Source organism: Protopterus annectens, chromosome 11.part0, assembly GCF_019279795.1.
Source record: "Protopterus annectens isolate FY-2018-M chromosome 11.part0, PAN1.0, whole genome shotgun sequence".
Lineage (NCBI taxonomy): Eukaryota > Metazoa > Chordata > Ceratodontiformes > Protopteridae > Protopterus > Protopterus annectens.
In genome coordinates, this window is record NC_056745.1 from 516026440 (window position 1) to 516054019 (window position 27580).

General features: G+C 43.3%; 1 protein-coding gene across 1 annotated transcript in view; it reads right to left on the bottom strand.

Moving 5' to 3' along the window:
• NUP107 (nucleoporin 107) overlaps nt 1-27580 on the bottom strand; it is a gene marked incomplete in the record, with an annotated part of 1716438 nt that overhangs the window by 1194396 nt on the left and 494462 nt on the right. The window contains 1 exon segment of the mRNA XM_044088020.1: nt 8490-8580. Within this exon segment, the coding sequence (XP_043943955.1) occupies nt 8490-8580 (91 nt within the window).

Consider the following 27580-nt stretch of genomic DNA (forward strand, 5'->3'; position numbering starts at 1 on the left):
GACCCTGTTTGCCCAAGGCAAAAGAAAGGAATAGTTGGGTCCGATTTCCTTAGTTCTGTGCAGGTAAAAACACAATTGCCTATGAATGTCCAATTGATGTAGTTTGTATTCTGCCTTGTTGGTATGATTAGGGAAAAACACAGGAAGATCTATAGATTGGTTTAAATTATTTTCTGAGCAGACTTTAAGAAGAAACGAAGGATTAGTCCTGCCCTTATGAAAAACCAAGTAGGGAGGACGAACACATAGCGCCTGAAGTTTGGAGACGCGTCTGGCTGAAGTAATAGCCACCAGAAAGAGTGTCTTCCAAGATAGAAACTTGATAGAGCAGGAAGCTGCTGGTTCAAAAGGGGGCAGAATTAAGGAAGTTAGGACTAAATTAAGGTCCCAAGGAGGAGGGGGATCTCTCACTGGAGGCCTAAGAAGGAGTTGTCCCTCGCAAAAAAGCTTTACAGAGCTTATGAGACATAATGTTAGAATTCAAAAAACCAACATGAAAGTTAGAAATGGCCACCAATTGTACCCTGATCGTAGCAGAAGCAGACCCGGAGTGAAACAGATGTGCTGGGAATTCCAGGATTTTGTGGACTGGGGCTGAAAAGGGATCCACATTCCTAGACTTTGCCCAACAAGAAAAACGTTTCCATTTGCTAGCATAAGTTTTCCTCATTGTAGACTTGTGAGAGGAGACGATAATCTCACGGACTGCTGGGGAAATGCTAGGAAGCTGGGCCAAGGTTGGAAGTGGAGCAACCAAGCTGTGAGCTGGAGAGTTTTGGGGGATTGATGCAACCCACCTGAGGAGGTCTGGAATTGGGTCCAGAGTCCAGGGCTAATTGAGAAGGTAGCGGTGCAGGAACGGGAACCATATCTGTCGAGGCCAGTAGGGGGCAATGAGGATCATTGTGCAACCCAACGATATTGCTTTCTGTATAAGTCTGAGTATCAGGGGGAAAGGAGGAAAGGCATAAAGAAGTCCCTGGGGCCAAACATGGACTTAAGCGTCTCTGGGTATGTGACCCGGAAGTGGAAGAAGGGAGAAGCAGTTGCTGCATTTGCTGTTGAAGGGGGTGGCAAAGAGATCGCAGCAAGGCTGTCCCCATTTGCGGAAAATAAGATTCGCAACTTCCTGATTCAGAGACCACTCGTGAGACATGAGGATAGCTCTGCTGAGCCTGTCCGCTATGACGCTGGATCTCCCAGGGATGTGCGTCGCAATCAGAAAACGTTGGGAGGAAATCGCCCACTGCCAAAGTCTGAGTGCTTCTCGACACAGGGGGTAGGATCTGGTTCCGCCCTGCTTGTTGATGTACCACACTACTGACATGTTGTCTGTTTGAATAGCAATGGTCCCAGAAGGAAGAGAGTCTTGAAGGGGCTTGCAACGCCAGGAGCACGGCTCTCATTTCCAGGACATTTATGTGCAGATGGTACTCGTGAGGTTGCCAAGTGCCTTGGACTGTCCTGCCCAGATAATGCCACCCCCACCCTATCAGGGTGGAGTCTGTCATCACTATGGCTACCGGAAGGGGGTTGTATGAAAGGTCTGTTCTGAGTAACTAGTGGGGAGACCATCCACCAAGAAAGATGCGTTTTGCACGCATCTGTGATCATGATCATGTGAGTCATGGGTAGGTCTTGGAAGGACCACTGCGCAAACAGAAGCCACTGAAGAATTCTCATATGAAAGCGCACTAGTGGGATTAGAAGAATGGCTGCTGGCATGGAACCCAGAGTTTGAAGGACGTACCTGACTTGGATCCTTTTGCTCTGCATCAGGACCTGTACCTGCTGACGAATTGCGGACACCCTTTCTAGTGGTAGCCTTGCAAACATATCCCTTGTGTCTAAGTCTGCTCCTATGTAAGTGATAGCTTGACAGGGCAACAAGGCAGATTTTTCAAAATTTATTTTAATGCCTAGCTGGGAGAAGATTGTGATAGTGTAGTCCCGTGCATGTAGGAGTTGATGCCTGGTGGTAGCAGTAAGGAGCCAGTCGTCTAGAGACGGAAACACCTGGAATCTTTGACGTCTCAGGTGAGCCATGACCACTGCCATACATTTGGTGAACACCTTGGGGGCTGTGGTGAGACCAAAGAGCAGAGCTCTGAACTGATAATGACTGGCCCCCAGCCGGAAGCGAAGATATCTCCTGGAGCGCCTGTCCATCTTGATATGGTAGTACGCGTCCTGAAGAACTATCGAGCACATCCAATTGTCCTGACCCAGAAAGGGTAGAATGGACTGTAGTGTGACCATCCGAAACTTTGTTCTTTGCACAGACCTGTTTAGTCTGCTGAGATCCAGAATCGGTCTCCAGTCCCCTCCCTGTCTTTTTTGGTACAAATAGGAACCTTGAGTAAGTTCCAGATCCGTGCTGGTCTGCTGGGACTTCCTGGATGGCTCTTTTTTCTAGCAGTTTTGAAACCTCTATTACTGCTTGCTCCTTCAGATTGGGTGGGACATCTGGAAGGGTCTTCCATGACTGTAAAGGAGGTTGATGGAAGGGAATTTTGTAACCTCCGGATATAATGGACCGTACCCATTTGTCTTGTGTTAAACTTTGCCAGGCTTTTGGGTACAGCGAAAGTCTTCCCCCGACTGCCTCCAGAGGTGAGCAGTCAGGCAACCTTTCACAGATGCTGGAAGGGTTAATCAGAAAAGGATTCTCTGTTATCCTGGTTCTGCGGACCACCTCTGCCACGAGGGCGGCGTCTGTTGTTATTGTTTCCCCCTCTGCCTCTGGAGGAAAAATTGTTACGTGTGTCAGGCAAGGCTCCCTGAGATTTACAGAACCAATCTTCCCACTCTTCTGACCTTTGGGGTAGGGCCTAAAGGGAGTAGAAAAACGGACTCCCACGGCAGAGAGAGTCTTGCCTTCTTGCTCACACCTAGTCAAAGTGTCTTTCACCTGTGGTCCAAAAAGAAAGGAACCATGAAAGGGAGTGTGGAGAAGGACGCTCGAAAGGGTTCTGCAAAGTTACACAGCCATGTCCACGCATGCCTAAGGGCCACACCCATACCTGTGGATCTACTCGCCCCATCGGCTGCATAGGAAATGAGCCTCATGGAGGAGTTAACAACAGAATTAAGTGTCGCTAGCTGGGAAGCTACCCTGGCTTGTTCTCCCTCAGCTGTTGGATCTTGAAGGGTATCTCCGAGCTCTTTAAGGAGATCCCTTTGAAGTCAGATAAAATGACATAGGTAGTTCAGTGACCTCATAGAGAAGGTAGCTGAAGAGAACATTCGCTTCCCGTATCTGTCCATCTTCCTAGACTCCTTGTTAGGGGGGATGGACAGACGAAGAGGTCTCCGCTAACTCCTTTGAATTTACTAGGTCTCCTTGGAGTTGGTTCCACTGCATCCGGAGTTGACCAGGCCTTTCGAGCCACCACTGTCCTAAGTGGATCGAAAGGCTGACACCCCCAGGAGGTGGAGGGTCAGGAACCGAAAGCATCCAGAAATACAGACTCATCCTCGGTAGGGGCTAGGGGATTCCAGTTACCCCTCTGCAAAAGCATTTCTAGGATGCCCAAGAAGGAAACATCTTCAGAGGGGGATATCGGGGACCCTTCCGAATCATTTAAGTCAGTATCGGAAGTGACAGACTCGGGGGAGTCTATGTGCTTCCTCTTACACTTTTTCTTCCGAGGGGGCTCCTCTGAGTGATAAGGAGAGGCCTCAGAAGAGGAGGAAACACCCAATGGGGTGTCCTGGAGCATCGGTTCCCTATGCTTAGGGTCTGGAAAAGGAGCAGAGGTTGGCACAGGCACTACAGGTGACTGAGCCGGTGGGGCTGAAAGTGGAGCTGACTCAGAGGACAGCACACTCTGCATGACATCGAAGGCATCCCTGCCATGATGTAGAGAAAGCTCCAGTTCTGAAGAAATAGGAACCTTTCTCCGCACCGAGGGGGACGGCTCCGAGGCCAATGTTGGAGCAGAGCTCACCTGCGCTGAAGCTCCGAGAGGGAGAACGGGGTCGGACAAGGGTCCGATGCCACTCGCCCCCTCGGAGCCAAGGGAGCCACGGGGCCCAGATCCTTCGATGGAAGGTACCACCGAGGGAATTGGAGCCGAAGTCGGAACCAAAGGAGATAGAGTTATCGCAGCTGACGGTTCCACTATTCGAACCCCAACGAACTCCGGCTCCGAACTCATTGGAGTTGGAGGAGGAACATCAAGAGAAGTGGATGGAGCCAATACCTGCTGAGGAGGGCTGGACAACAATTTAGCTAGTGCCTGCGACTTTAGCAACCTACTGACCACTCTCTCCACATCATGATCTGACAGCCTAGAGGATCGAGTGGAGTGAGAGGATCGGTGACTACGCTCGCTCTGAAGTAAAGGAGACAGAGGAGCCGAATGCACCGACTTTAGGGAAAGAGACCTCAGCTTCTTGTGGCTCCGCGATGGCTCCCAAGCCTCTGATGGAGATGATGGGGCACTTGTCTTGTCGGTGCCAGCCGGAACCGACGTAGAAGGTAAATCCTGAACCGAAGACAGCTCCGAAATTGGAGCCGACGGCTTAGTCGATTTAGGGGATTTCACTGGCTGTGAGCTCTTGGCCGGTGAATCCTGAGGTTTTAAAAGACCCCTAAGAATCAACTTATTCTTACGCTCCTGCAGGACTCTTGGACTAAAGGCATGGCAAATAGAACAAGAGTCCTGCAGGTGCACAGTGCCTAAACAATAGACGCAAGAAGTGTGCCCATCTGTCAGAGACATTTTCTGACAGCATGAGTCACACTTCTTAAACCCAGAAACCTTGGATTCTTTTGACATACTTTTCTGTAGAAGTAAACCAAGCAATTTTAACAATAGTAACGGTCTACCAGAGCAAAAAATACACCTACTAGAAAGGCTATAGATAAAGGTTTTTTTTTTTTTTTTTGGAATGATAATAGGAAAGCCTCTAATTTAAAATGCTAGCCTATAAGGAAAAAGCAGTAGGAAAGCCTCTAACTTAAACGGCTAACCTGAATGAAGGGGGGGGAGGGGAGGGGGAGAACTCTCGAAGTTAGAGTTCTACAAAAAGAAGGATACTATATAATAAACAATTATCTAACACAGAGATAAGACTATCGCTAATAATAAAGTACTAGAAGAGATAAATTCTAGTGAAAAAACACACAAAAAATTCTATACAAGCCTGAGCCAGAAAAATGACACCTCGCAGCTGAAGCGGCAAATGAGATCTGGGTAGCTATTGCTAAGCATTATGGGATAAAGGGTAGCCTCGAGCCAGTAAACAGCTCTCGAGCTATTGAAGATTGCAGAGTCGGAGCCGAAGATCGGCTCCGATCCCAACCAGCAAGAACGAAGGCGAGATAGACAACTTAACATCAATGGAACATTCACAATTTTGGAAAGTATAGGGGTATCAAACTCCCAACACACTGCCTGAAAGTGCTGGAGAAGATGAATGATAAATACACAGAATCACAGAAAGTTCAATTCAAATCAGGATGCAGCACAACAGACCCAGTGTTTGCAGTGAAACAGTTGAGAAGAAGCTAGACAGGAGTAAAGATTCCAATTAAGTATCCCTAGACTTCAAGAAAGCATATGACAAGGTGCCAAGAAAGCTTACAGTAGCAGTCTAGCGATGGTTTGAAGTTCCAGAAACAGTGGCAGAATTATTGCAAGCTATGCACAAGGACCCAATGACATAAATAAGAACAGTGTTCAGACTCGGAGGGGGTTCCAAGTGGGTGTGCATCAGGATTCAGCTCTGAGCCCACTAGTGCTCATACTGGTGATGAACTTCATTAGAAAACAGAATGGAGGAGAGATCACCAAAGCTGCTGTAGGCAGACAAATGAGGCATTACAGACAGACTAAGCGGTAACTTCATGAAATGATAGAGGAACGGAATGAAAAACTAAAAGCACAAGGAATGAAACTTAGTGCAGATGAGACAGTTGTAATGGCAGCAAATTGGGGGAAATCAAAAGAAGCCGAAAACTGATGGAAGGGAAAATAGTGGAGCAGGTTAACAGTTTCTAGTAACTGGGAAGGGTGGTAGAGAAGAAGGGAAGCCTAAATAAGGAGATCAAAGCTAGAATTAAAAGGGCTGCAGCAGCATGGCACAGAGTATCAGGGGTAGTACATGTCAGAAGATTAAGGAAGAAGCTGAAATGTAAGGTGTACAAAACAGTGGTCTGACCCATTATTACTGTGTGATACAGAAACATCAGCAGTGAAGGCAGAGCAGTTGAGGAAGCTAGAGGTGATGAAGTGCCTGAGATGGGTGGTAGGATGCACACTGTGGGACAGATAAAGAAATGAAGATATTAAAGCAAATGCCCAAGTAACTCCAATGGCAGAGAAAACATAAGAACAGATTACAGTGGTTCTGACACATGTGCAGGAAATCAGAAGATAATCTGGAATATTTGGACCACACAAAAAAAAAAAAGGCAAGAGGAAATGAGGGCATCCTCAAAGAGATGGATGAATTGTGAGAAATAAGACCTGTGACAGACATGACTGCTGAAGAAGGCTGGAGAGAGGCACTTAATCAGGAGAGATGGTGGCACCTGACATGACACCCTGACTTCAGGTAGAAAAATGGGGAAAGTGAGATTGAGGACAATACGTAGGCCTTACTAAGTTTAAAGCTACCAGCTGACAAAAAGCAATTATGAGGAAATGGAAATGAAAATCTAAACCACCTGCAACTGAAGTACTGAATATTATAAAGGAGATAAAAGAACTGGAGGTGGGATCTTTTAGAAAAGCGAAGGAGCAAATTACAATTCAACTAAATGGAACTTGTGGGAAAAATATTTGCGAATAAGGTTCAGGAGGAGTTGTAATGTTTAGGAGAAGGCAAGAATTCAGCAATTTATGCAACGGTGTTCTGAATGATAACTAAAATTAAAACATATGAAATGCATAATAATAATGAAACATTTTAATATGATTTGCTTTCTTTTCTATGTATACCCATGTCTTAAGTGAGAATTTGATAAAGGTGCTAAAAGATCTAATTTCTTTCTTAACTGGTACATTTAAGCAGAGAGAGGTTTAGATCTAAACTGTACAAAAGTTCAGATTCATATTTCTGTTCAAGTGCTATGACAACAAAGCTAATGCATAAACTAAATTGGCATACTTTTATTTCTTGAGTAGGGATTTTAATGTAATAGAACTGTATTCTCTAAAACTAATCAATGTTGTATTTCAAAGTGTGTGTGTGTGTTTTTGGGCAGGGACGTATGCAAACAGTACTGAATTTACTTACTCCAAAGAGCTGATAACTAAATACAATCTTACAAATAAATACAAAATCATATTTCCTAACACAAACTTGTCAGGCTTAGGTTGCAGCTTTTAGTATACTGTGTGCATGAATTGTCACACAGTTCAAAACTGCACTCTTCAAAGCAGGTCACTGCAAGGGAAATAGTCCTTTTCCCAATGTGCAAGGACCTCGTAGTTCACATGTTAAGTAAGAGGGCAAAGGCAGCAAAGTTCTCTAGATAGAAATGCCTGAATGTTACTAAAAAAAAAGTTATTATGAATTGCACTTTGAGACAAGTTTTCTAACTCAAGCAGATTTCAAACTTGTGCTGTTTGCACCACTGACGTGGAATACTAGTAAAGTTCCTTCACTTTTTCTGTTCAACGTCAACAAAAAGTTAAAATATTCCTAGCATTTTGTATCAGATGGATGCTTATTAACTGCATATCAAGTGCCCCCAATCTAAATTAATGGTCTCTCTGGTTTCTTTGGAGAAGTCAGACTTGAAGTAATACAATTCACATTTAAGTGATTATTCAAAATAGTCAACAAATGGAAGTCAGAAAGGGCTGAAGGAGGTGTGAAAAATGATACTCAATACCATCTAGCTTTCACAAGAATTGTGAAAAGGAATGGGAAGAAACCCTGGCGAGACTCCCTACAAAGTAGTAGTCTACCAGTCTGCACATAAGCAAGAGAACAGAATACTGAATAAGCAAGTACATGAAGTAAGAGTGACCAAACAGTATTCTAAAACACTGCATCACTGTGAAATGTATGAAGGAGAGAAATGACTAGTAAATAACACTAGTATTTCTGTGCTATATAGAAAACAGGATAGCAGGATTTACATAAAGAAGAAATGCACTTAAAAGAAAAAAAACATTCTTTTAAATTTATAATACAGACTTGTTTCTATGTAAAGTACACTTTTTGAGCAAAGTACAAACATATTAAAAAAAAAAAAAAAAAACGTGGACAGAAAGTGTAGCTAAGAGAACAATCAGTGCTCACAGTCATGACTTGTACAGGTTCTTAACAGCACAACTATCTTAACTATATCATCTCACTTGCTCCTCCACCATACAAAGAGTAAGTAATCATAAATTTAAAAAAACAAAACTCCTTCACACACTGAACTGCAACAAAGGACATAAGATCAATGTATAAATATCACTGTATACCTAGAACTAACTACAACAATAAACATTTAAAAAATGACCAATGATTGTATTTTGTACCTCCGTTAATATTTGGATCATGGTACAACTTCCATCCTTCAAGAGTAGCTGCTCTCCAAGCCTGGCCACATCGTTTGCACAAGCGCTGTGCCTGAAACAATAACACAGAAAACTTCTTGTCAACAATAACCAGCAATACAACCCCATCTTATATGCTACTGTAAATCTATGTAGCACACGAAAACATGGCAAAGGGCAGTACAATTCTTCATAGAAAAATGGCAAAACTGAATATCAAGCAAATTAGAATGAACAAAATTAATGTAATATGATCATTTTTAGCCATTTTTACTGGAGGGCCAAGATAATTATTGCCACAACCCAGACCAGTGGTGCAGAAGGATAAAAACCTTGAATGTGCCCCAGATGACCACTCTGACTAGTGGCACGTGTGCTGAAGGAACTTGGCAGAAGAGGATGGAAGTGAGTGGCCATGCAAGCTGGTAGCCTGGCTTCATTGTAATAGCAGCATTAACAGTCTGGCAAAATTCCAAGCTGCAAGCAGTATACTCCTTGGTCAAGAGGTTGCTTACATGTGGAAACACATATGCACCTCCCGAAAGCAGTCATAGCAGAACTCACAAGGGGCGAGGAGTTGGGGTGGTTACGGCACACTCCACAACAGCAGTATGCTGTTGCATCAACATTATTAATCTCCTCACAGACCCTGGATGTGGGTTGGGTTGAAGCTGGGGTAGGGAGAAGCAGTTGAGACAGGTCTGGTAAAAATGGTAAAACAGAAGAGATTATGGCATGCAAGGGTTAGCTACAGGAAGGTTAAAAATAACCACTGCTCCTGGATCAGGCAAGATAAAGAATAGTTCTGCAAAATCTTACCATAATGATTCATGTCCTTCTCTTCGCTGTTACAGTATTGATTACAAGAGGGAGAATACCAAAGCTCATGAAGTAAGGGAGGAAGGTGCGGCCAAGGAGCTTTCCAGGAACCCTTGGAGTACATCTATGGCAAACCCTGCTCTAGATTTAGAGGTTACCTAATTTGTAGTATTTGGTGACTGAGGTCCATGTAATTGCTTCAAAAATTGAGTTACTATCCAATCCCTTGAAAAAGGCCCCAAAAGAGGCAACAGCCCTGGTGGAGTGAGCCCTAACAGAGGAAGGCAGAGTCTTACCATGGTGAGTGTAGCAAAAGGTAATAGCCTTGGAAATTCAGGTGGAGATAGTCTGCTTGGACACCAGCCGCCCCTGGGCCCTGGGATGGTAAGAAACAAAAAGCTGATCTGACGTTTTAACAGCTTTTTTGTCTAAATAAAATCTAAGTTGGCTGTGGACATCTAAAGAATGGAGCACCCGCTCACTAGGGTTCTGGGGGGGTGTGTGTGTGTGTGTGTGGAATGTAGGTAAGTCAATGGACTGATTTAAAGACAGGTCATAGAGTACCTTAGGCATAAATGAAGGGTCTGTGTACAGGGAAGCATTGTCCTTGTGGGAGAACAGAAAGAGTGGAGATGCCATAAGGGCCTGTAGCTCAGACACTCATCTGGGTGAAGTTAAGGCTAGAAGTGACACAGTTTTCTAGGAACAGTACTGCAGAGATGCTGAGGAAGCTGACTCGAAGGGTGGGAGAGTCAGTTTTTCCAAAACAGAGTTAAAATCCCAGGGAGGTGGAATAGGTTTTCTGGGAGGTCTAATGTGTAGGACGCCTCTAAGAAATTGTTTAGCCTCAAATCTGCTAGCTAAGGGGGGAGATACGAGGCAGATATGGCTGACATATGGGCTTTCACTGAAGAGTAAGCCAAGCCAGCACTGAGCAATTCACACAAATAAGATAAAACAGGGGATTTCTACTGTCAGTGGGGCCTGGTTTCATTTCAGACAACAGTGTGAAAATCTCTGCCCATTTGGCTAAATAAAATTTTCTGGTATTTGGATTCCCGGGCTCCTGCAGGACTGTAAGCATATCCTCACAGAATGTGTGTCTGAAAGGAATTAGTATTGGAGAGTCAACAGGTGGGGATAGATGAGGGTCCCTTTGTCTTGTGCAAGAAGGTCTGTGAGGTAACTTGTGGTAATTGCCCTTGGCTAAATGTAGGAGGACAGGGAACCAGTGCTATATTGGCCACAAGGGAGTCACCAGCAAGATTTTTGGGTTGTCCTGCTGAATTCTGGAAAGGACTTTTGGAATGAGGGGAAGAGGAAGAAATGCATACAGAAACATCCCCTTCCAAGAGGAAGAAAGGGTATTCACTTTTGAGACTAGAAGATGATGCTCTCTAGCACAAAACTGTGGGAGTTTTCTGTTTATGGGGTAGGCAAAGAGGTATGCTTGAGGAATACCCCACTGTTTGTGGGATTGTGTGTGCCACACAATTCTGTGAGGTTGGGATGTACATTGCCTGATGGGTCACTTGAAATTTTATTGCCAGCTCCCAAGCCTGAAGAGCTAGCCTGCGCAATAGATAGGATTTGGCTCCCCCCCCCCCCCAATTTGTTCACATACCAGAGGACTGTCATATAGTCTGTGAACAGCTTTAGAGGTCCTGGTTGGGATAGGGGATGGAAGGCCTGCATTGCCAATAGCAGTGCCCTGATCTCCCTTACAGAACCCTTTTGCTCTCAGGTGGCCAAAGGTTGCTCCCCAGCCCAAGTCTGAGGCATCTGTGAATATCTCTTGGGGAGAAGGACGGTGCAAGTGCAGTCCTAGGTTGAGTGACACTTGATGAATTCACCGCTGAAGTTCTCTCTTCAGACAGGCGATGAGAGAAACGGAGAATTCAAGGGGGTGCTGGTGTTGCATCCAAACTGACTTTAGATAACACTGCCATTTCCTCATGTGGAAATAGGCTGAGGGGAGCATGGAAATGGTGGATGCCATGAGCCCACAACCCTGAGGAATTTTCTGGCTGCAATGTGGTGAACCAGCAGAAGATTTCTGAAGTAAAGGGTGAGGTCCTGTACCTTCTGTGGAGGTACAGACACTTTCATAAGGTCTGTTTGTATCCTGCATCCAAGGAAAATATTATCCTGTGAAGGGGTGAGAACAGATTTCTTTAAGTTTTATGGTGAACCTAGGACTTTGTAGAAGATTGACACTAAAGGCAATATTTCATTCCAAGTAAACGAAAAAACGAGCAGGCAACGGATTCTTCAACACTTTATTCTTGTAAGCGCTTTCACTGACACCAGTGTATCAGCTTCTTCAGACTAAATAAATATTTCATTTCAACTCCTTTGTGGAGGTAGCTAGGAGTAGGTCATCCAGATAAGGAAAAATGTGTATGGCCTGAAGTCTGCAGTGGGCAATCACAGGAGCTAGGCATTTGGTGAAGACTCTTGAAGTGGTAGAAAGTCTAAAGGGCAAGGCACAGAACTGAAAATGCCATGATGATACAGAGAAGTGTAAAAGCTTCCTGTGATTGGGGTGGATGGGGTTGAGCAGATATGTCTCTGATGTCCAGTGTAATCAGGAAGGCTTGAGGCAGAATAAGTAGGAAGAGAGTCTGTAGGGTCAGGATGCGGAAAAGTGGGTACCCTTAAAAAGGTATTGAGATGGGACAGGTTTAGGATAGGTCTTCCAGGGGCCCTCCTTCCTGGGCACTAGGAACAACCTGGAATAAAATATTTTTCCTATTTGTTTTTTGGGAACACTCTGGATGGTCCCTTGGTTCATTCGTTCTGACAGAACCTCTGGGAAGAAAGGTATTTGGCTCCCTGGGAGGTTGAGAGATGCCCATGAAGGAGGGTATGTGACCCCCACAAAGTACCCTTTTTAAACAATGGGGAGGGCACAGGAGTCTTGGGTTATGCTTTCATAGACTGGTAGGGACAGGTGAAGGTGCTGAAAAAGTGGGATGTGGGTGAGAGGAGGGAAGAGTCAGAGAGAGGATGGCTTGTCTGGAAACAGCCTTAGATGGTGGAGTTACTGGAGAGGCCCTAGGCTGTTGTGGTCTCCTGTCACTCTTTTTTGTTCTGGGTTGTAGGTGATGTGAATGCCTATGCACAAGCACAGGTTTTGCAGGATAATTTCTTTGGAATTTGGGTACTGGGGAAACAAAGATATGTTTCAATTTCTTACCCTTTTCTTGTAATAATTTGAAGTTAGCAGCTGCAGGGCCAAACAAGGCAGAGTTGTCCAAAGGAACATCCGTAAGTTTGTTTTTTATGTCCTCAGGTAAGGGCTGGAGTCTCAGCCAAGAGAATCTTCTTAATTTTAATCCAGAAGCAGCTGCTCTGGCGGAAGCTTCTACAACATCATAGTTGCATTTTTTTGGAGTAGCATGCTACTTGAGAAGATACACCAAGCAAATTAGTAGCCAAGATCTTATTTTGTGAGTCAGATACTTCAATTACCTGTGAAAGTTTGGACATAAGCTCTAAAGTGAATTTAGTCATGTGTGTTTGGTAGTTAATGGACCTAAAAGCTAGACTGGCAGAAGTGTACACACCTTTTTGCCTACTCTATCCAGGATCCTGCTATCCTTATCTGATGGTAGGAGGGTAGTGCATGGCAGCAATCTTGATGGCTTGTCAGAAGCCACAGAAATAACAGAAGGGTCCGCATTAGGGCATCTGAAGAGAAACGTGCAGTCTTCTGGAACCACATAGAGGCAGTCTGGTTTCCTGGGGTAGGTAGCTGGAAATCTGCTGCCTATGAAGGTGAGGCAAAGGCATTGAAAAGGCAAGCAAGACAGGAGAAATGGCAGATGCACCATGTGATTCCACCTGTAGTAGCTCATAGTATCTTTTTTTATGCTTCAGATACTTGGGAGCCATCCCACTTAAAACAGTCTCTGATTTTAACTAGAGTCTCTCCAAAGGAAAGGTCTTCCATAGGTGAATCTGTTCCATTGGATTCCTCTTCTGGGATGCACAAAACAGGGGGGAAGGGGATCTATGAAGAGTAGGCCAGAGATGTCTCCCTTGAAAACACCTCTTCCTTAGTATTTTTAAGTGAAGAAGCAGTACTGGGAGAGGGAGCTGTGAGGCCTAAGAGACATAAGGGCATTGAAAAGGCCCTGAGAGAATTGTTACCAGTCGCTAGTACTTTATTTTGGTGGAGACTAGTACTTGCTTTTTTCTTTCTTTTTTGCATGCAAGTCTGCCCTATGTAGGGTGGAAGGCCCCAACGGAGGTCTAAATTTTATCAGGTCAGAATCTACCACTTCCCTAACAAGGATCTGAAGAATCTCCTTAGGGCCTTTCGTTATCATGAGACATGGTTCCCCTCAGACATTTGAAACGGATGCTTTCTCAGCCTCTGCAGATGTGCTTATGCTGGGATCCATGGTGGCCTGGACATCAGGCTCAGCCTGTGGATCTGAACTGTGAACCGGGCTTGTCTCTGGGCTCTCTTCTGCCTCAAGAGAGACGTTGGTATCCAGAGGCAGAGCAGAACGTTCAGGCCTTTAATAGAGCAGATTTTGTGGTCGTGGCTTGGGCCTAGGCACAACAGGCACTGAGGGTGGCTATCCTTGTATGGAATTTGTCATACATCATTGGCACTTGCCCTTGGAGGACATGAACCCTAACCAAAGACAGTAGTAAAATATTAAAAAAAAATTCCCCAATGGGGCACTTATCTGCAATTTGAGGAATCATAAATGACTCCGTGGAATCTGGCATTCATATCTGGCAGCAGAGAAGTTCTGAAGATGGTGCATTTGTGCGTCACTTTTATGGTTATGTCCAGTCCTAGCCTGTGTGTGCCATACCATACACACTAAAGTAATAGAAGGCTGTACTGGCGACATCGGGTCACCTACAGAGGGGAACTCCCTCATGTAATGAATACTGCAACAGATGAAATAGAAGGGCATCATTGACTTTCCATTTTTTAATTTGTAGCTGAACAGTTGTATGTTCACAAGGTATCCACTATGCATTTCCCAAGGGCCACCTTCAAAGGAAGCTTGAGGTATTACATAGTGGAGACTGGTTTGCCTAGGTCTCTGTTTTTGCCCAAGTAGCTATTCTCTGTGATCTTCTTACTTGTTGCTTTGGTCAAGTAAGAAGACTGGTATTAAAAAAAATACTTTCCATCCCTTAAGAAACAAGTACTCTAAACTAATAAGAAAAAATATGACTAGAGTCCGAATCCAGAAGTAAAATGACATCCTATAATTATCATGCCATCTTCCTTTATTTCTGCCCTGTCACACAGCAGCATGTTATGCCTAGTAAACCAATGGCCGAAGCAATCATCACTTGTTTACATACAAATGATTCCACTACTTATTGCTGATCTCTCGACAGCCATGCAGGATCATCAACAAAAGAGCATGCTTTCCTTGCAGTGAGATTCTTATGACTCTGATGACGTCAATTAAGAAATTTCTTGCAGGATGCCAACAAACTAACTCGCTCTTTCTGGGCATTTTTTTTTTTTTTTTTTTTGAGAACAGGGATCACAGCAACACATGGAGGGGCAAATACTAAACAGCAATGCTTCTTTCTGCAGAAAAAATATATATGCAGTGTGTGCATGGATGACAAGTGTTGCCAATAAATCAGAACCAAATTCAATGATGCAGTGGTTAATATGCTGCTTCATAGGGCTCATTTCTCCAACTCAGTTTCCAGTCATGGCGTCTCCTATTCTTATTAAGCCTGCAGCCAAGGAAACCAATAGAGACAATTGCTGAAATAGCACAGTACTGATGGGAGACTAAATGTCCTCCTTAAAGTAGGTTTTCCTCATCTACCCCATGTAAATAATTGTGGTCATTCATCCAGTCGTCCACATTTTTTCAAAGCTGCTACGGAATACTTTGCTTTACATGCAAGGGTAGCCTATTCCACAAATGGGGAACATGCTGGGTTAAGTACCTGTCATGCCATTTGGTAATGTAGTTTAAGTCTCGAATGTGTGGCGTTTGTTTGCTTTACCATGGGCTCATTTTAGGAGAAGGAGTTCCGAGAGTGCTGCATCACTCAAAGAACAGAAGGCTAAACAGAGTTCAACTGTCAGGAGTCTATATGACACTGGGTAGAGCTTTTACTCCATCAGAGTAGCTAAGGGTATTGAGATCAGAGATTTTTTCTCTGAGAAAACATTGGGGTCACTCAAATTGGCTGAGGTGCTTAGTGAGGTACATGCCAAAAGAGGCACTGTATTCAACAATAAGCCTAAATAGGGAGGAATAAAAAAAGATTATAACTTGTATGGATCTCGAGAAGATATGGTGACAGATAAGGACTGCAAGGTAGAAGGATGTTCAAAACACCACTGAGACATGGCAATCAAAGAGAAGCCTGTTGTCAAAGGTACCAAAGTCCTCGACGGCTGTGCCTCATTTAAGTGGAACATTATCAACATGGTAATCAAAGGTACTGCTAGATTTACCAAAAGAAACTATACCACATTCCTTGGCATCAAGGATAAAAGCCATAATCAGCAACAAGAATTCACTTGGTCTAGCTCAAAAATTGAGTATCAGAATGGGAAATAACTGCCCTAGTTGCAATCAATTGTCCAGGAGCATGGCCCATAAATCAAAGCAACACTGCACAAGACATGGGGGATAACTTCAGACAAAAAAGCTATCCACAAGGCCACAACTCCCTCTTTGGGTACTAAGCAAGATCTACAGGAAAAGGTTCATTGGTAGGGGGACAGGAAAGGAAGGAAGGAGGGGATAAGAAATGGTACCTACCCCAAACCTAGGATGCTCAGTGGTGAAGAAAATGTTACAGTGAGAGGAATTGTGCAATGCAACAGTGAATACACTTAAGATATCTACAACTACTCTAAGAGCCTAACACAACTGTACTTTGCTCATCATAGTATTCACTGTTGCAGACCCCATCAAAGAGATAACAATCAGAGCACTAGACTTATGGGTGACTGGCCATAAAGTACAGTTATGTACACTTGCCATAAATGTAGATGTTAGAGTGTATTCACTGTTGCAGTCATTACATTTGGGTAATCTGCTGACAGGTTTCTCTCAGTCGGCCTGAATAACAAAGTCTTGGGTCCTGCGTCAGTTGCTGTCTCCTCTTCCAAGACATTAGGTCGTCAGGGGTATAAAACATGCAGCAGATGCCATTTTAATCAGTTTTTCTTGCCCCAGATGTGGGATGCCCCCCAAATGGGGAGCAAAAATATATAAACAAACTGTAAATATATAAATGCACCTTAGAAACAAAGTTTACCATCAACTAAAAGCAAATACACCACAAAGGCTTTTGAGTACAGTGAAGGAAAGAAAAGGTATAGAATGGGGGATGGTGGGTGGGTAACCCGGATTGCAACAGTGAATACACTCGAACATCTACATTTATGGCAAGTGTACACAACTGTATTATGTTCTTTGTGTTTCACTGCTGCAGTCATTACATTTGGGTAGAATCCCAAAGCTATGGATGGGAGGATGGAACTAAACAGCATTAGTCCAGCAGCTATAAGGCCCTGCAGGACTGCAGTGGCAAAGCCTGTCCTAGACTTAGAGAAGAGAGGTAAATGATAATCCTTTGTGAATGTACGAACAGAGCTCCAAGTAGCATCTTCTAGAAGGTCTTTGGTTGGGGCCCCTCTGAGAAAAGCTGCTGAAGTAGAGGCAGCCCTGGTGGAATGGGATCTGATCCCCTTGGGCACAGGTTTACCATGGTGCAAATAGCAGAAACTAATGCAGTGGCTTATCCATTTAGAAATAGTCTGCTTTGATATAGCCTTCCCCTCTGATCCTGCAGCAAATGCTATCAGTAGTTGCTCAGACTTTCTTAGAGATTTTGTCCTGTTTAAGTTGAATCTTGGTGGTCTGTGCACATCCAATGAATGCAGAATCCGCTCCCCCTTGTTCTGCGGATTTGGGAAAAAAGTTGGCAGATGAATGGTCTGGTTTAAGAGCCACACTGGATACCACCTTAGGCATAAAGGAAGGGTTGGTCCTGAGGGTAACCCTGTCCGGATAAAATATAATGAAAGGCTCCACTGCCATGAGAGCCTGTAGTTCCAAAACCCTTCTAGCTGAAGTGACTGCCAAAAGAAAAGCTATCTTCCAAGACAGAAATGTTATATCCACAGTAGCTGCTGGTTCAAAAGGAAGCAGAGTGAGTTTTTCCAGCACAAAATTGAGGTCCCATGCAGGGGTTGGTGCTCCCCTGGGAGGCCTTAAATTTTTGGCCCCTCTGAGATACTGTTTTAGCAGTGGATGAGAAAAGAGGGGAGGCTCTGTGTTGTAATGAGCCGAGATGGCAGAGGCATGGATTTTTATTGAAGAAAAGGATAGGCCCTTGTCAAGCATCTCAGTTAAGTATTGTAAAATCTGAGGAATATTGGGCCTTGCTGTGTCTATTCCTTGTGCTTGGTTCCAAGCACAGAATCTCTTCCATTTATCAGTATAAGATCTTCTAGTACTAGGCCTTCTGGCTTCCAAAATGACATCCATTCACAGGTTTACTGAGAGATGTGGTTTGAATAATTAGTTGATTAGCCATGGCTGCAAGATTCAGAGTTTGGAGATGAGTGCGCAGAATTTGATATTTCTGCCGAGACAGTAGATGAGGTGTCTGAGGCAAGTACCACAGAGGAAGGTGTGACATATTCCTTAGAAGCAGGTACCAGTGTTGGCGAGGCCAGTCCGGAGCAATTAGAATCATTTTTGTTTTTTCCTGTCTGACTTAGTAAGACCTTGGAGAGTAGCGGCAGAGAGGGAAAGGCATAGACTGATAGGTTTTTCCAGCTGAAGGATAGAGCATCCACTTTCCATGCTTTTTTGTGATGAGTTCTTGTGCAGAATTTGTCCAACTGATAGTTTTGGGGAGAGTCAAACAGATCTATGTCTGGGCTTCCCCTTTGTGGATCCAGTTTCCATTCATGCAGGTCCATAAGATTTCTTCTTAGGTCGTCTGCCAGAGTATTTTGCTTTCCTGGCAGGAATTGAGATTGAAGATGTATTTGGTAAGTCAGGGCTGTGTTCCACAAGGCCATGGCTAGTCTGCAAAGGGGGTAGGAATGGGTACCCCCCTGCTTGTTTATATACCACATAACTATGGTGTTGTCCATCCTTATCAGTAGTTGTCCTGGATGAAGTAAGTCCTTGAAGGCTGTCAGAGCATTCTAAACAGCTAGCATTTCTTTCTGGTTGATATGCAGATGCATTTGGTTTGGGCTCCATTTGCCCTGAATGCATCTCCCTGCCAGATGGGCCCCCAAGCATAGTCTGATGCATCTGTAGTTAGGGTCTGGGTGGCAGGGGGTAGAGTGAATGACAGTCCCTTGTTTTGGTGACATGTCTTTGCCCACCAAAGAAACTCCTGTTGTAGGCAGGGAATGAGAGGAGTCATTGTTTCCAGGCTGTGACGATGCTGAATCCATAAACTTTTTAGGTATCATTGAAGTTTCCTCATATGCAGTCTCACATATGGAATTAGTAGAATGCAGGATGCCATGAACCCCAAAGCCTGCAGAATTTGTCTTGCAGATAACTGGATTTTTGTTGCCATTTGATTGAAATATGTTGTCAATTGTATTTGTTAGTCTGGCGTAAGGTAAGCCATCTGAGCAGTTATATTTAAGCTTGCAACCAGGAATGTAATTATTTGAGAGGGTACCAGTTGTGATTTCTTTTCATTTATGGTGTACACTAGGCATGCTAGAAGCCTTTTTACAAATGCCAGATGTTGAAGAAGAGCGTCCATGTCCTTGTCCTCTGCCTGAATGAGACAATCGTCTAGATAAGGATAAATTTGAATGTTTCTTTGTCTGCAGAATGCAATTACTGGTGCCAGGCACTTTGTAAAGACCCTGGGCACAGTAGATAAGCCAAAGGGCAATGCAGAGAATTGGTAATGCAAAAAACCTGCTTTGAAGCAGAGGTATCTTCTGCAAGATTCCCTTACGGGGATATGCAGGTATGCCTTTTTTAAGTCTAGAGTTACTAACCAAGCATTCTTGCTTAGCATAGGCAGTAGCGGTTGTAAAGTCAGCATCTTGAATTTTGAAATGTCCAGGAATGTGTTCAAAATTGGTAAGTCCAGTACTGGACGCCATGAATTGTCTTTTCTGGGTACCAGGAACAGTCTTGAATAAAATCCTTGTCCTTTTTCCTTTTCTGGTACCAGCTGAATAGCCCCCATATCCATAAGGGACATGACTTGTTTCTGGGCCTCTGCCCACTGGTTTTGTGGCAGATCCGGCCATCTGTTTGGAATTGGCAAAGTATGGACATGAAATCTGTACCCCTGGGATACTATGTTTAATACCCACTTGTCCTGGGTTACTACCTGCCAATTTTGAGCATGAAGTGTTAGTTTCCCCCCCAAGGGGGCTTCCAAAAGATAAGTGCTTGGAGATGGTAGAGGAAAGTCATTGAGACTGCTTACTGTAGGGCTGTGCTTTGTTACCTCCAGATTTGGAGGTGGAGGCACCCCATTGCTTTGACCTGTAAGATCCCTGTGATTGATATCTGGAGCCTTTTGAGCGCCTAGGTTTGCCCTGAGTGGCTCTGTTGGACACAGGAAAGGACCAATTTTTAGTAGGCCAGTGCCTACTGAACCTGGGTGGCTGCACTTGCAAGAAATCTTTTACAGTTTGCATAGATTTAGCTTTGTCTTCCATTTTCTTTAAAACCTCTTCTGCCCTGTTACCAAACAGAGTATCATACTGCAAAGGGGCATCCAACAATTTAGCTTTAACATGATCAGGCAGATTTTGCTCCTTGAGCCAGGCATGCCTTATCACAGATCCAGTAACGGCAGCCCTACAAGAGGCCTCCAAGGAATCAAAACCACATTGCAGAGTATGCTTTCCAACCTGTTCTGCTGAATGCAATAAATCCTGTAACTCTATTTTCCACACAATCAGAAATCAATATCATTTTCTGTTTCAGTAAGCCCATAACATGCTGTTGATATTTAAGCATATGAAACAGGTAGTTTAAAGCCCTAATTGCCAAGGTTGCAGACGTATAAACCTTCTTAGCCCATCTATCCAGCGCCCTGGAATCTCTATCGGAAGGGGTAGGGATTTTTAGCTGTAGAAGCCTTTACACCCTTGGGACCCTGAAAAATAGTCTCAGGATCAGCAGCAGGATTTTTGAAAAGAAATTTGTAGGAGTCGGGAATCCTGTAATATCTGTCTGGCTTACTAGGAGCCGGAGGCAAGGAATCAGGAGCCATGCTTGATTCAGAGAACATATCATCAACAATGTCTACAACAGGAGGTACTGCCAAAAGCCTATGCTGAGGAAGGAGAAGGAAATCCCTAAGCCTCTTTTTTGATTCAGAGAAGTCCTGACTCTCCCAGTGAAAATGTTCCCTTAAAGTATGCAAAGTCTCTCCAAAAGAGTAATCCTCAGGAGGAGATGTAGATGGGATAGATTCCTCTGCATCAGAATCCTCATAAGGTGGAATAGAAAATTCCTGATCAGAAGAGGAATCAGAAGAAATGGAAACCTGATCTGAAGATTCATAATCAGTGCCTTGCCTAGGCCTCTTAGCAAGGGGGGGTTGGGAAGCCATGATCAAGGTAATTAAATCCTCAGCCATTTTGATCATTTGTTTTTTAGGCATAGGGGCCTGAGCACGTGGCTCATGCATCTGTTTTTTAGACATAGTTGTTTTTGACTGTTTTTGTTGATGGCATCTATTTAATATAAAAATGTTGAGACCTGAAAACAACCTCAGAAGCCGATGCCTGCTCAGAGGCTCCGGAACCATCCAGGGGAGAGACATCCGCGGGTTCAATACTTTGCGAATCTCGCGGCATACTGGACTCCGAATGGGGCTCGGTAGAGGCCTGCGACTTAAAAGTAGCAGGAATCAGGGGCTGCGAAAGCGCCTCATTGAGTACGGGCGACTGGCTTAGGAGAAGCTTCGTCGTCTGTTTTGGACCACGATGGTCTGTCTCTGTCTTTTTCCTTCCGTTTTTTGTGAACTCCGGTAGTCGGATTGCTAACCGATGACATTTCAGGGTAGTTAAATCTTGAGCCAGAATATTTAGAAGCAAAAATATACTGACGCTTAATAGTGCATTGGTTAAATTTAACACAAAACTGACAGCAAGGCACGTTGTGATCAGGGCCTAGGCAAGGAATACAGTACAAATGAAAATCCTTATGAGGTATTTGCTTCCCACAAGTAATGCAATTATTAACTTTTACTGACATCGGTAAGGAGCAAGAAAAAGTTTCCCCAATGGGGTACTTAGCTTTAGTTTGAAGACTTTGGTTCTGAAACTCGAAAACGAAAATTGCAGGAGTCGGGCGACCGGCACTTGTGAACTGCTTCTGCTTTGGGCACCGCACGGCAAGAAAGACTGATTAAAATGGCGTCAGCTGCATGTTTTATACCCCTGACGACCTGACTTCATGGAAGAGGAGACAGCAACCGACGCAGGACCCAAGACTTTGTTATTCAGGCCGACTGAGGGCAAACTGCCAGCAGATTACCCAAATAAGGGTCTCACAGAAACGGATAACTGGTGCCAGAGCCATGGCCTAAAGTTAAATGCCAAAAAATGCATAGTCATACCCTTCGGGAAAAACAAGGTTACCCCTAGCTACCAAATAGGTGGTAATCCACTGAGCACAGAAGAAGTTATCAGGGACCTGGGGACCCAGGTTGATAGTAGTCTGTCATTCGACACCCATGTAGCTAAAGTAGTTAGGAAGACCTTCTACATTGCCCACCTTATCATGAAGGGATTCTCATCTAGATCAAGGGAGGTCATAGTCTCCCTATACTCATCACTCATCAGACCAATGATTGAGTACAATGCCCCATTCGGAATGTATCTGACCCGACACTTGCAGCAGCTGGAGAGGCCACAAAGTTCCTCACCAAAAGGATAAAGGGTCTCAAACATCTGTCCTATGCTGCCCGACTGAAAGAACTCCAGCTCTATTCAGTCGCCACGCTTGCTCAGAGGTGACCTTTGCCTAACATACAAGGCCATGTCAAACCCAGATTTGATGAATATGCTTCACCTCAAAAATCTAGATCCGTCAGAGCCACAAGGGCGGAGACTTAAACCTCGACACGGCTATTAATAGGGCGTGCTGGAGGGATAGATTCATCACCCAAAGACTCCTATGCTGTGGAATAAAATCCCGGTATATGTGAGGCAGAGCACCTCGCTGGCCTTGTTCAAGAGAAATCTTGACCAATGGATGGGAGATCGCAGATATACCCCAGGGATTACCTCAGTGTCACTGCTCGACAGAGGCACAGCAAAATAATGGGTATAGTTCCCCATACAAAAGGGGTGGCGTAAGCCACAAAACTATGGGCTAGGCTTGTAAATGCCCTCGGGCAGATAGCCTAGTATGAACCTATGAACCTATGAACCTATAATGACTGCAACAGTGAAACACGAAGATCAGTGCTACATACGAAAGCAGGCCCTGTAGGATGGGGAAACAAACTCTACCCTGACCCTGAATGCAACCCCACAGATTATAATGTTTACAAATGGTGCACATGAAGGACCAAAGAGTTGCTTCCAAAATGGACTGGGTAACCCCTACTTTGTGTTGGTCGCAGAGGTTCTAGTGGATTATGTCTTAAATAACCTGGTAGTAACATACTGTGGAAGTAACAATAGCAAATACAGTAGGCCAGCTATTTACAGTGTTTATTTACAGTTTCACCCCTCCCTTATTTTGCAAAGGACACAGTTGTTCCAATTTTCAGATACCTTTTGTCCTATCCAAATATAATCAACTGTCTATACACATACAAAGAATGTAGTGTCCTCTCTTTCTTATTTCGAAAATTATGGAAAAACAGAGGGAGGCAGATGGCCTGATATAGGGACATCTGAGTCACTACTTTTGGCATAAATGTGGAGTTAGTGTGAAGACATGACTAGCCTTTGTGGAAGATGAAGAATTGGGATCAGTACACAACATGGCTCAAACTCAACATTCTATCAGCAATTGGACAGCCACCATGAAGAGTCTCCCCAGATAAGTACTTGGGAGAAGCAGGTGGGCAAAACATCTGGTTAGGTCAGGGTGGGCTTACCTAACATACAGTTGAGTTATCATGGTGCAGTAATGATTCTCCTATGTGGTACAAGATGTTATATCCTTGAGGGAATGTTTCACTGATAACAGGCAATATAAATATGGGGGGGGGGGGTCAAGTGGCAGGAAGGCTGAGAATTATACATGAACCTTTACGGAGGCATAAGAGAGGCCAGTTTTGTAATGTCATATAATTCAAGACCAGTAATGCTTCAGCTGTAGTATTATCTTGATCTCTGGACAAGCACCAAAGGGAGAATATTTTTAATTTTGCTAGGTATAATTTCCGTGTATTAGGTTTCCTAGCCTTCATCACTGTTTAGCAAGTTCTCCGAAACATGTGCCTGTAAGGGATGAGTACTAGATCATCAACTCTACCAAATTTAGGGCAGTCAGACTTGAGTGCTTAAGGATCCTGTCAGGAGTTTAAGTGCTGAAGCAGCATTTTTGGATCTGACCTAGCTATCCTTATCAGGAAGGAAAGTCAACACTACCTAGGCCAAAAAGACAGCTGCATTTTTTTTAAATTCATAAATACAGTCTTATGACTCACCTCATCAGGCCACACCTACTTTGATCTGAAGGACCATATCAGTCAATCCTGGAGTAAATTTGTACAAGGCACAATTCAACATGCATGGGGGACTTTATTCTAGACAGACTGGATTATAAATCCGTCCTTTCATCACTGCACTTGTGGAGATGCAGCAATTCCAGGACAGATGGGTCTCTAATGATGCATTATCAGATCAGATCTTCTCTCAAAATTCTATAAGATGCCGAAACTTTAAACCAGTGACCTTTTTGGTTAGAAACTTTTGGGGCTTTTGTAATTCCTAGAAATGTTTAAAATGAGATGCACAACAAAGGGGGTCCACTGTATGTGATAATTAGTCTGAAAAAGGCTGGTTATAAGGGATCAATAACCTCTTTAGACCTTAATTACATTCCTTAGGCAATTAGCTGTACTAGACAAAATAATTTTCTGCCAACTGGTGTCATATGAGGTCAAAATAAATGGAATTATCAAGCAAAGCTCCTAGGTGACCGACTGCATTTTTGTTTTGTAGTAGTATATTGTCTATGCAGTATGGTGAGGGGAAAGGTTGCCTACCAAAAGTGATACTTACACATCCTAGCATTTATCTTTAACGCATCAATAGTTTATTAGGTAGAGTTCATACTGGAGGGTTAGAGTGTCAGAGGGTGACAACCTCCAGTTTGTATACTGTTAGAGATTTTGGCTCTCTGCTTAAAGTTCTGAGAAGTAAATGCTGAATAGAGGTCCCACGACAGAGCCCTGAGGGGATATCAATGGTCACCTTCACACATTTTGATGAGGTACCAGCAACTCACACTTTGTGGGTTCTTTCAGCCACTTTGCTACCCATCTTACCACATATGGGTTAAAATGGGTAATGTTGTGCACCACATGACCACTGTCTACAGCCCCCCACAAAACCATTGTGAAATAGTTTACTAAATTCCTTGCACACAATGTACCCTTCACAAAGCCAAACATTTGGGAGAAATCTCTTAATATAATAATTTTAAAGTGCAAGCAGTTACTGTTATTGCCATCCGACATTACATAAACTGCTCACTTCCTGCCTTCCCTTAAACATCATTTCCCTTTGTGAACATTATGCATGTATTGATCCCACAACTTCCAATTATGTCTATGAAATTTACTCCTTCCGTTTTCTAAAGATCCGACTTCCATCTTGTTTACTTCCTTTGCAATATTCAATACTTCCATTTACAGTTTTACATTTTGATTTCCATATTCTTGTAACTGTTTTTTGGCAGTCATCAGCATTAAACTTATGATTTACGATTACGGTTTATAATGTCTAGGTAATTCAGATCCTACAGTCCAACTCAAAAGAATTAACATCCTTAGTTAAAAACATTTGCTCCCCCAACATTTTCTTCAAAGTACTCTGCATGGAATGTTTAAAATATGCCAACTCATTGCACTACCAAAAAAATGTTCCCAATCTCCCCCTCTTTCCCCTTTCACAACTTCAGCATTTACCATCTACTTGCGGAAAATCCCCCGAAGTCCACCTGGCTTATACAAGTAGGTACATAAATATTGCCATGCAAAAATCTTAAACTTTCTGGACCTGGTTGCACACTTGGGAGCCTCACAGACCTTTTCCTGTAATTTCTTTATAAACTACCTTTCCATTCTCTTTTCCCAACCTTTCCTATCTTCCTCTAACTGATTCTTACAGTTATCCTTTTTTTTAACCAGTAGTTGTGTCCTAGACTATAGTAAATCTCTACCAGAGCTGGTCTTTCAGTTAGTTGTCCTCTGCCCATTGCTTTTTACCTATATTCTGTTGTAAATCCTTGATAAATAAATTAAGTCTGCAATCCAAAGTCTACATAACCTCATATCACTCCACTACCCTTCCCCTCCAGAGTTGTGCCCAATAACTTGGTTCCTTTGATGATCTCCCCTGGTAAATTCCAGACCCAGCTTGCCTGTTTTTCATACCACTAACTCCAGAAACATCCATCCATAAACAACCCTTTCCCCACCATTTTTGCATATGAGGTTGGGGTATCATATCAAAAGTGACAATCTTAAGCCAATGATTACAGAGCCAGTTGGCTAGCTTTGACATCTATTGGTATAAATTTGTTTACATTTTCACAAAATCCCCTTTCTCAGACTCCCTTAGTGTTTCATTATCCTTTATCACTTTGATGTATAACCTTCTATTTGAGTTATGTCTATCAGTCTTAAATGAGTAGCTCTAAAGCACCCCTTCAAATCAGGTAACCCTAAATGACATTGTTCTATGGGGGGAAATCTGTTTGTTCCACTTAACTCTTGCCCTCATTCCCTCCAAAATAACTTTTTTTAGCTCTATATCCTCAAGTTCTCATCTGATTTAGGAAAGAATACACCTTACTTGCATATAAAAGTAAAACAACTAAACATCTTCACTGCTTGTATTTTACTATCCATGATTAAGAGCTTTAAGTTTCTATGTTTTAGATTGTTTTAGTCTCCATCCACATATATAACTGCTATAACAGAATCCTTTTTAATCCCTACCCTAAACAGTTCATCTTATCATACCTCTATAAATACAGGTATTGCTGAAATAATTCATGTGTGGACACATAGTTTAGCACCACAGCCTTTGCATCTTCACTAGTCTTATATACTGAAAGGCCTTCAAACTGTCAAACAATGTTCCAGAAAATATTTTCTGGATTTTCAAGTGAAAAATATCATTAGCAAACAAAGCTAACTTTTCTTGATTATCATACTTTTTATATCCTTGAATTTAACAGTCCTTATTTTCTCTGTCAGCGGCTCTAAATATAAAGCAAATAACAAATGAGAAAGAACATCCCTGCTTTGTTTCTCTGTTAATACAAAGTCTGTCAAAGAAAAACCCTCTCACTTTAATTTTGGACTCTGAACCTTCATATATCCTTCAAAGTAATCTTATTATTCTATCAAGGAATACAAATTGTACCACTGACCTACTCAAAGTCCCAGGAGACTATCAAATGCTTTGTCAGTATCCAGACCCACCAACAGTAGTGGCATTTTCTTACCTTTTGCTTCCCTCTGAATCATCATTGTTCTAGTAATGCTGTCAGATGTTTGCCTTTCTTCCACAAAACTACAATAACATTGCCATTCTCTTAACGTAACAAAAAGTTATGCACTCACCATAACATTCCATCTGTGTTGTCCATTTTCATTCTTCAACTGATGGGTGATCTGACTTGGCTGCTTCTACCAAATCCAAGAACTCTCAAGCTCCCCCCTATACCCATAATGTCCCACCGACTTAACATCCCTCAGATCTAGTTTGCTGCCCCTAGATATAAAACAGCAACCTATTACAGACATTACCAAAGGTAGAAATGGAGAATGGAAGCTGGAGCTCCAACAAGGAACATAGCCTCCTGTACAACTATTGGATCTATCCAGAAGCAAAGGAAGGGGGCAGGTGGGTGGGAAGTTAAGGAAGAATAAAAATGGACAACACAGATGGAACATTCTGGTGAGTACATAAATTATCTGTTGACCTTTTCATTCAATTAACTGAGGGGACAGAGTCCGCAGCTACTGCAACCCTGGGAGGCCCTTGTGGAAGGATATTGTGGAGTACTGCAGGGCCAAAG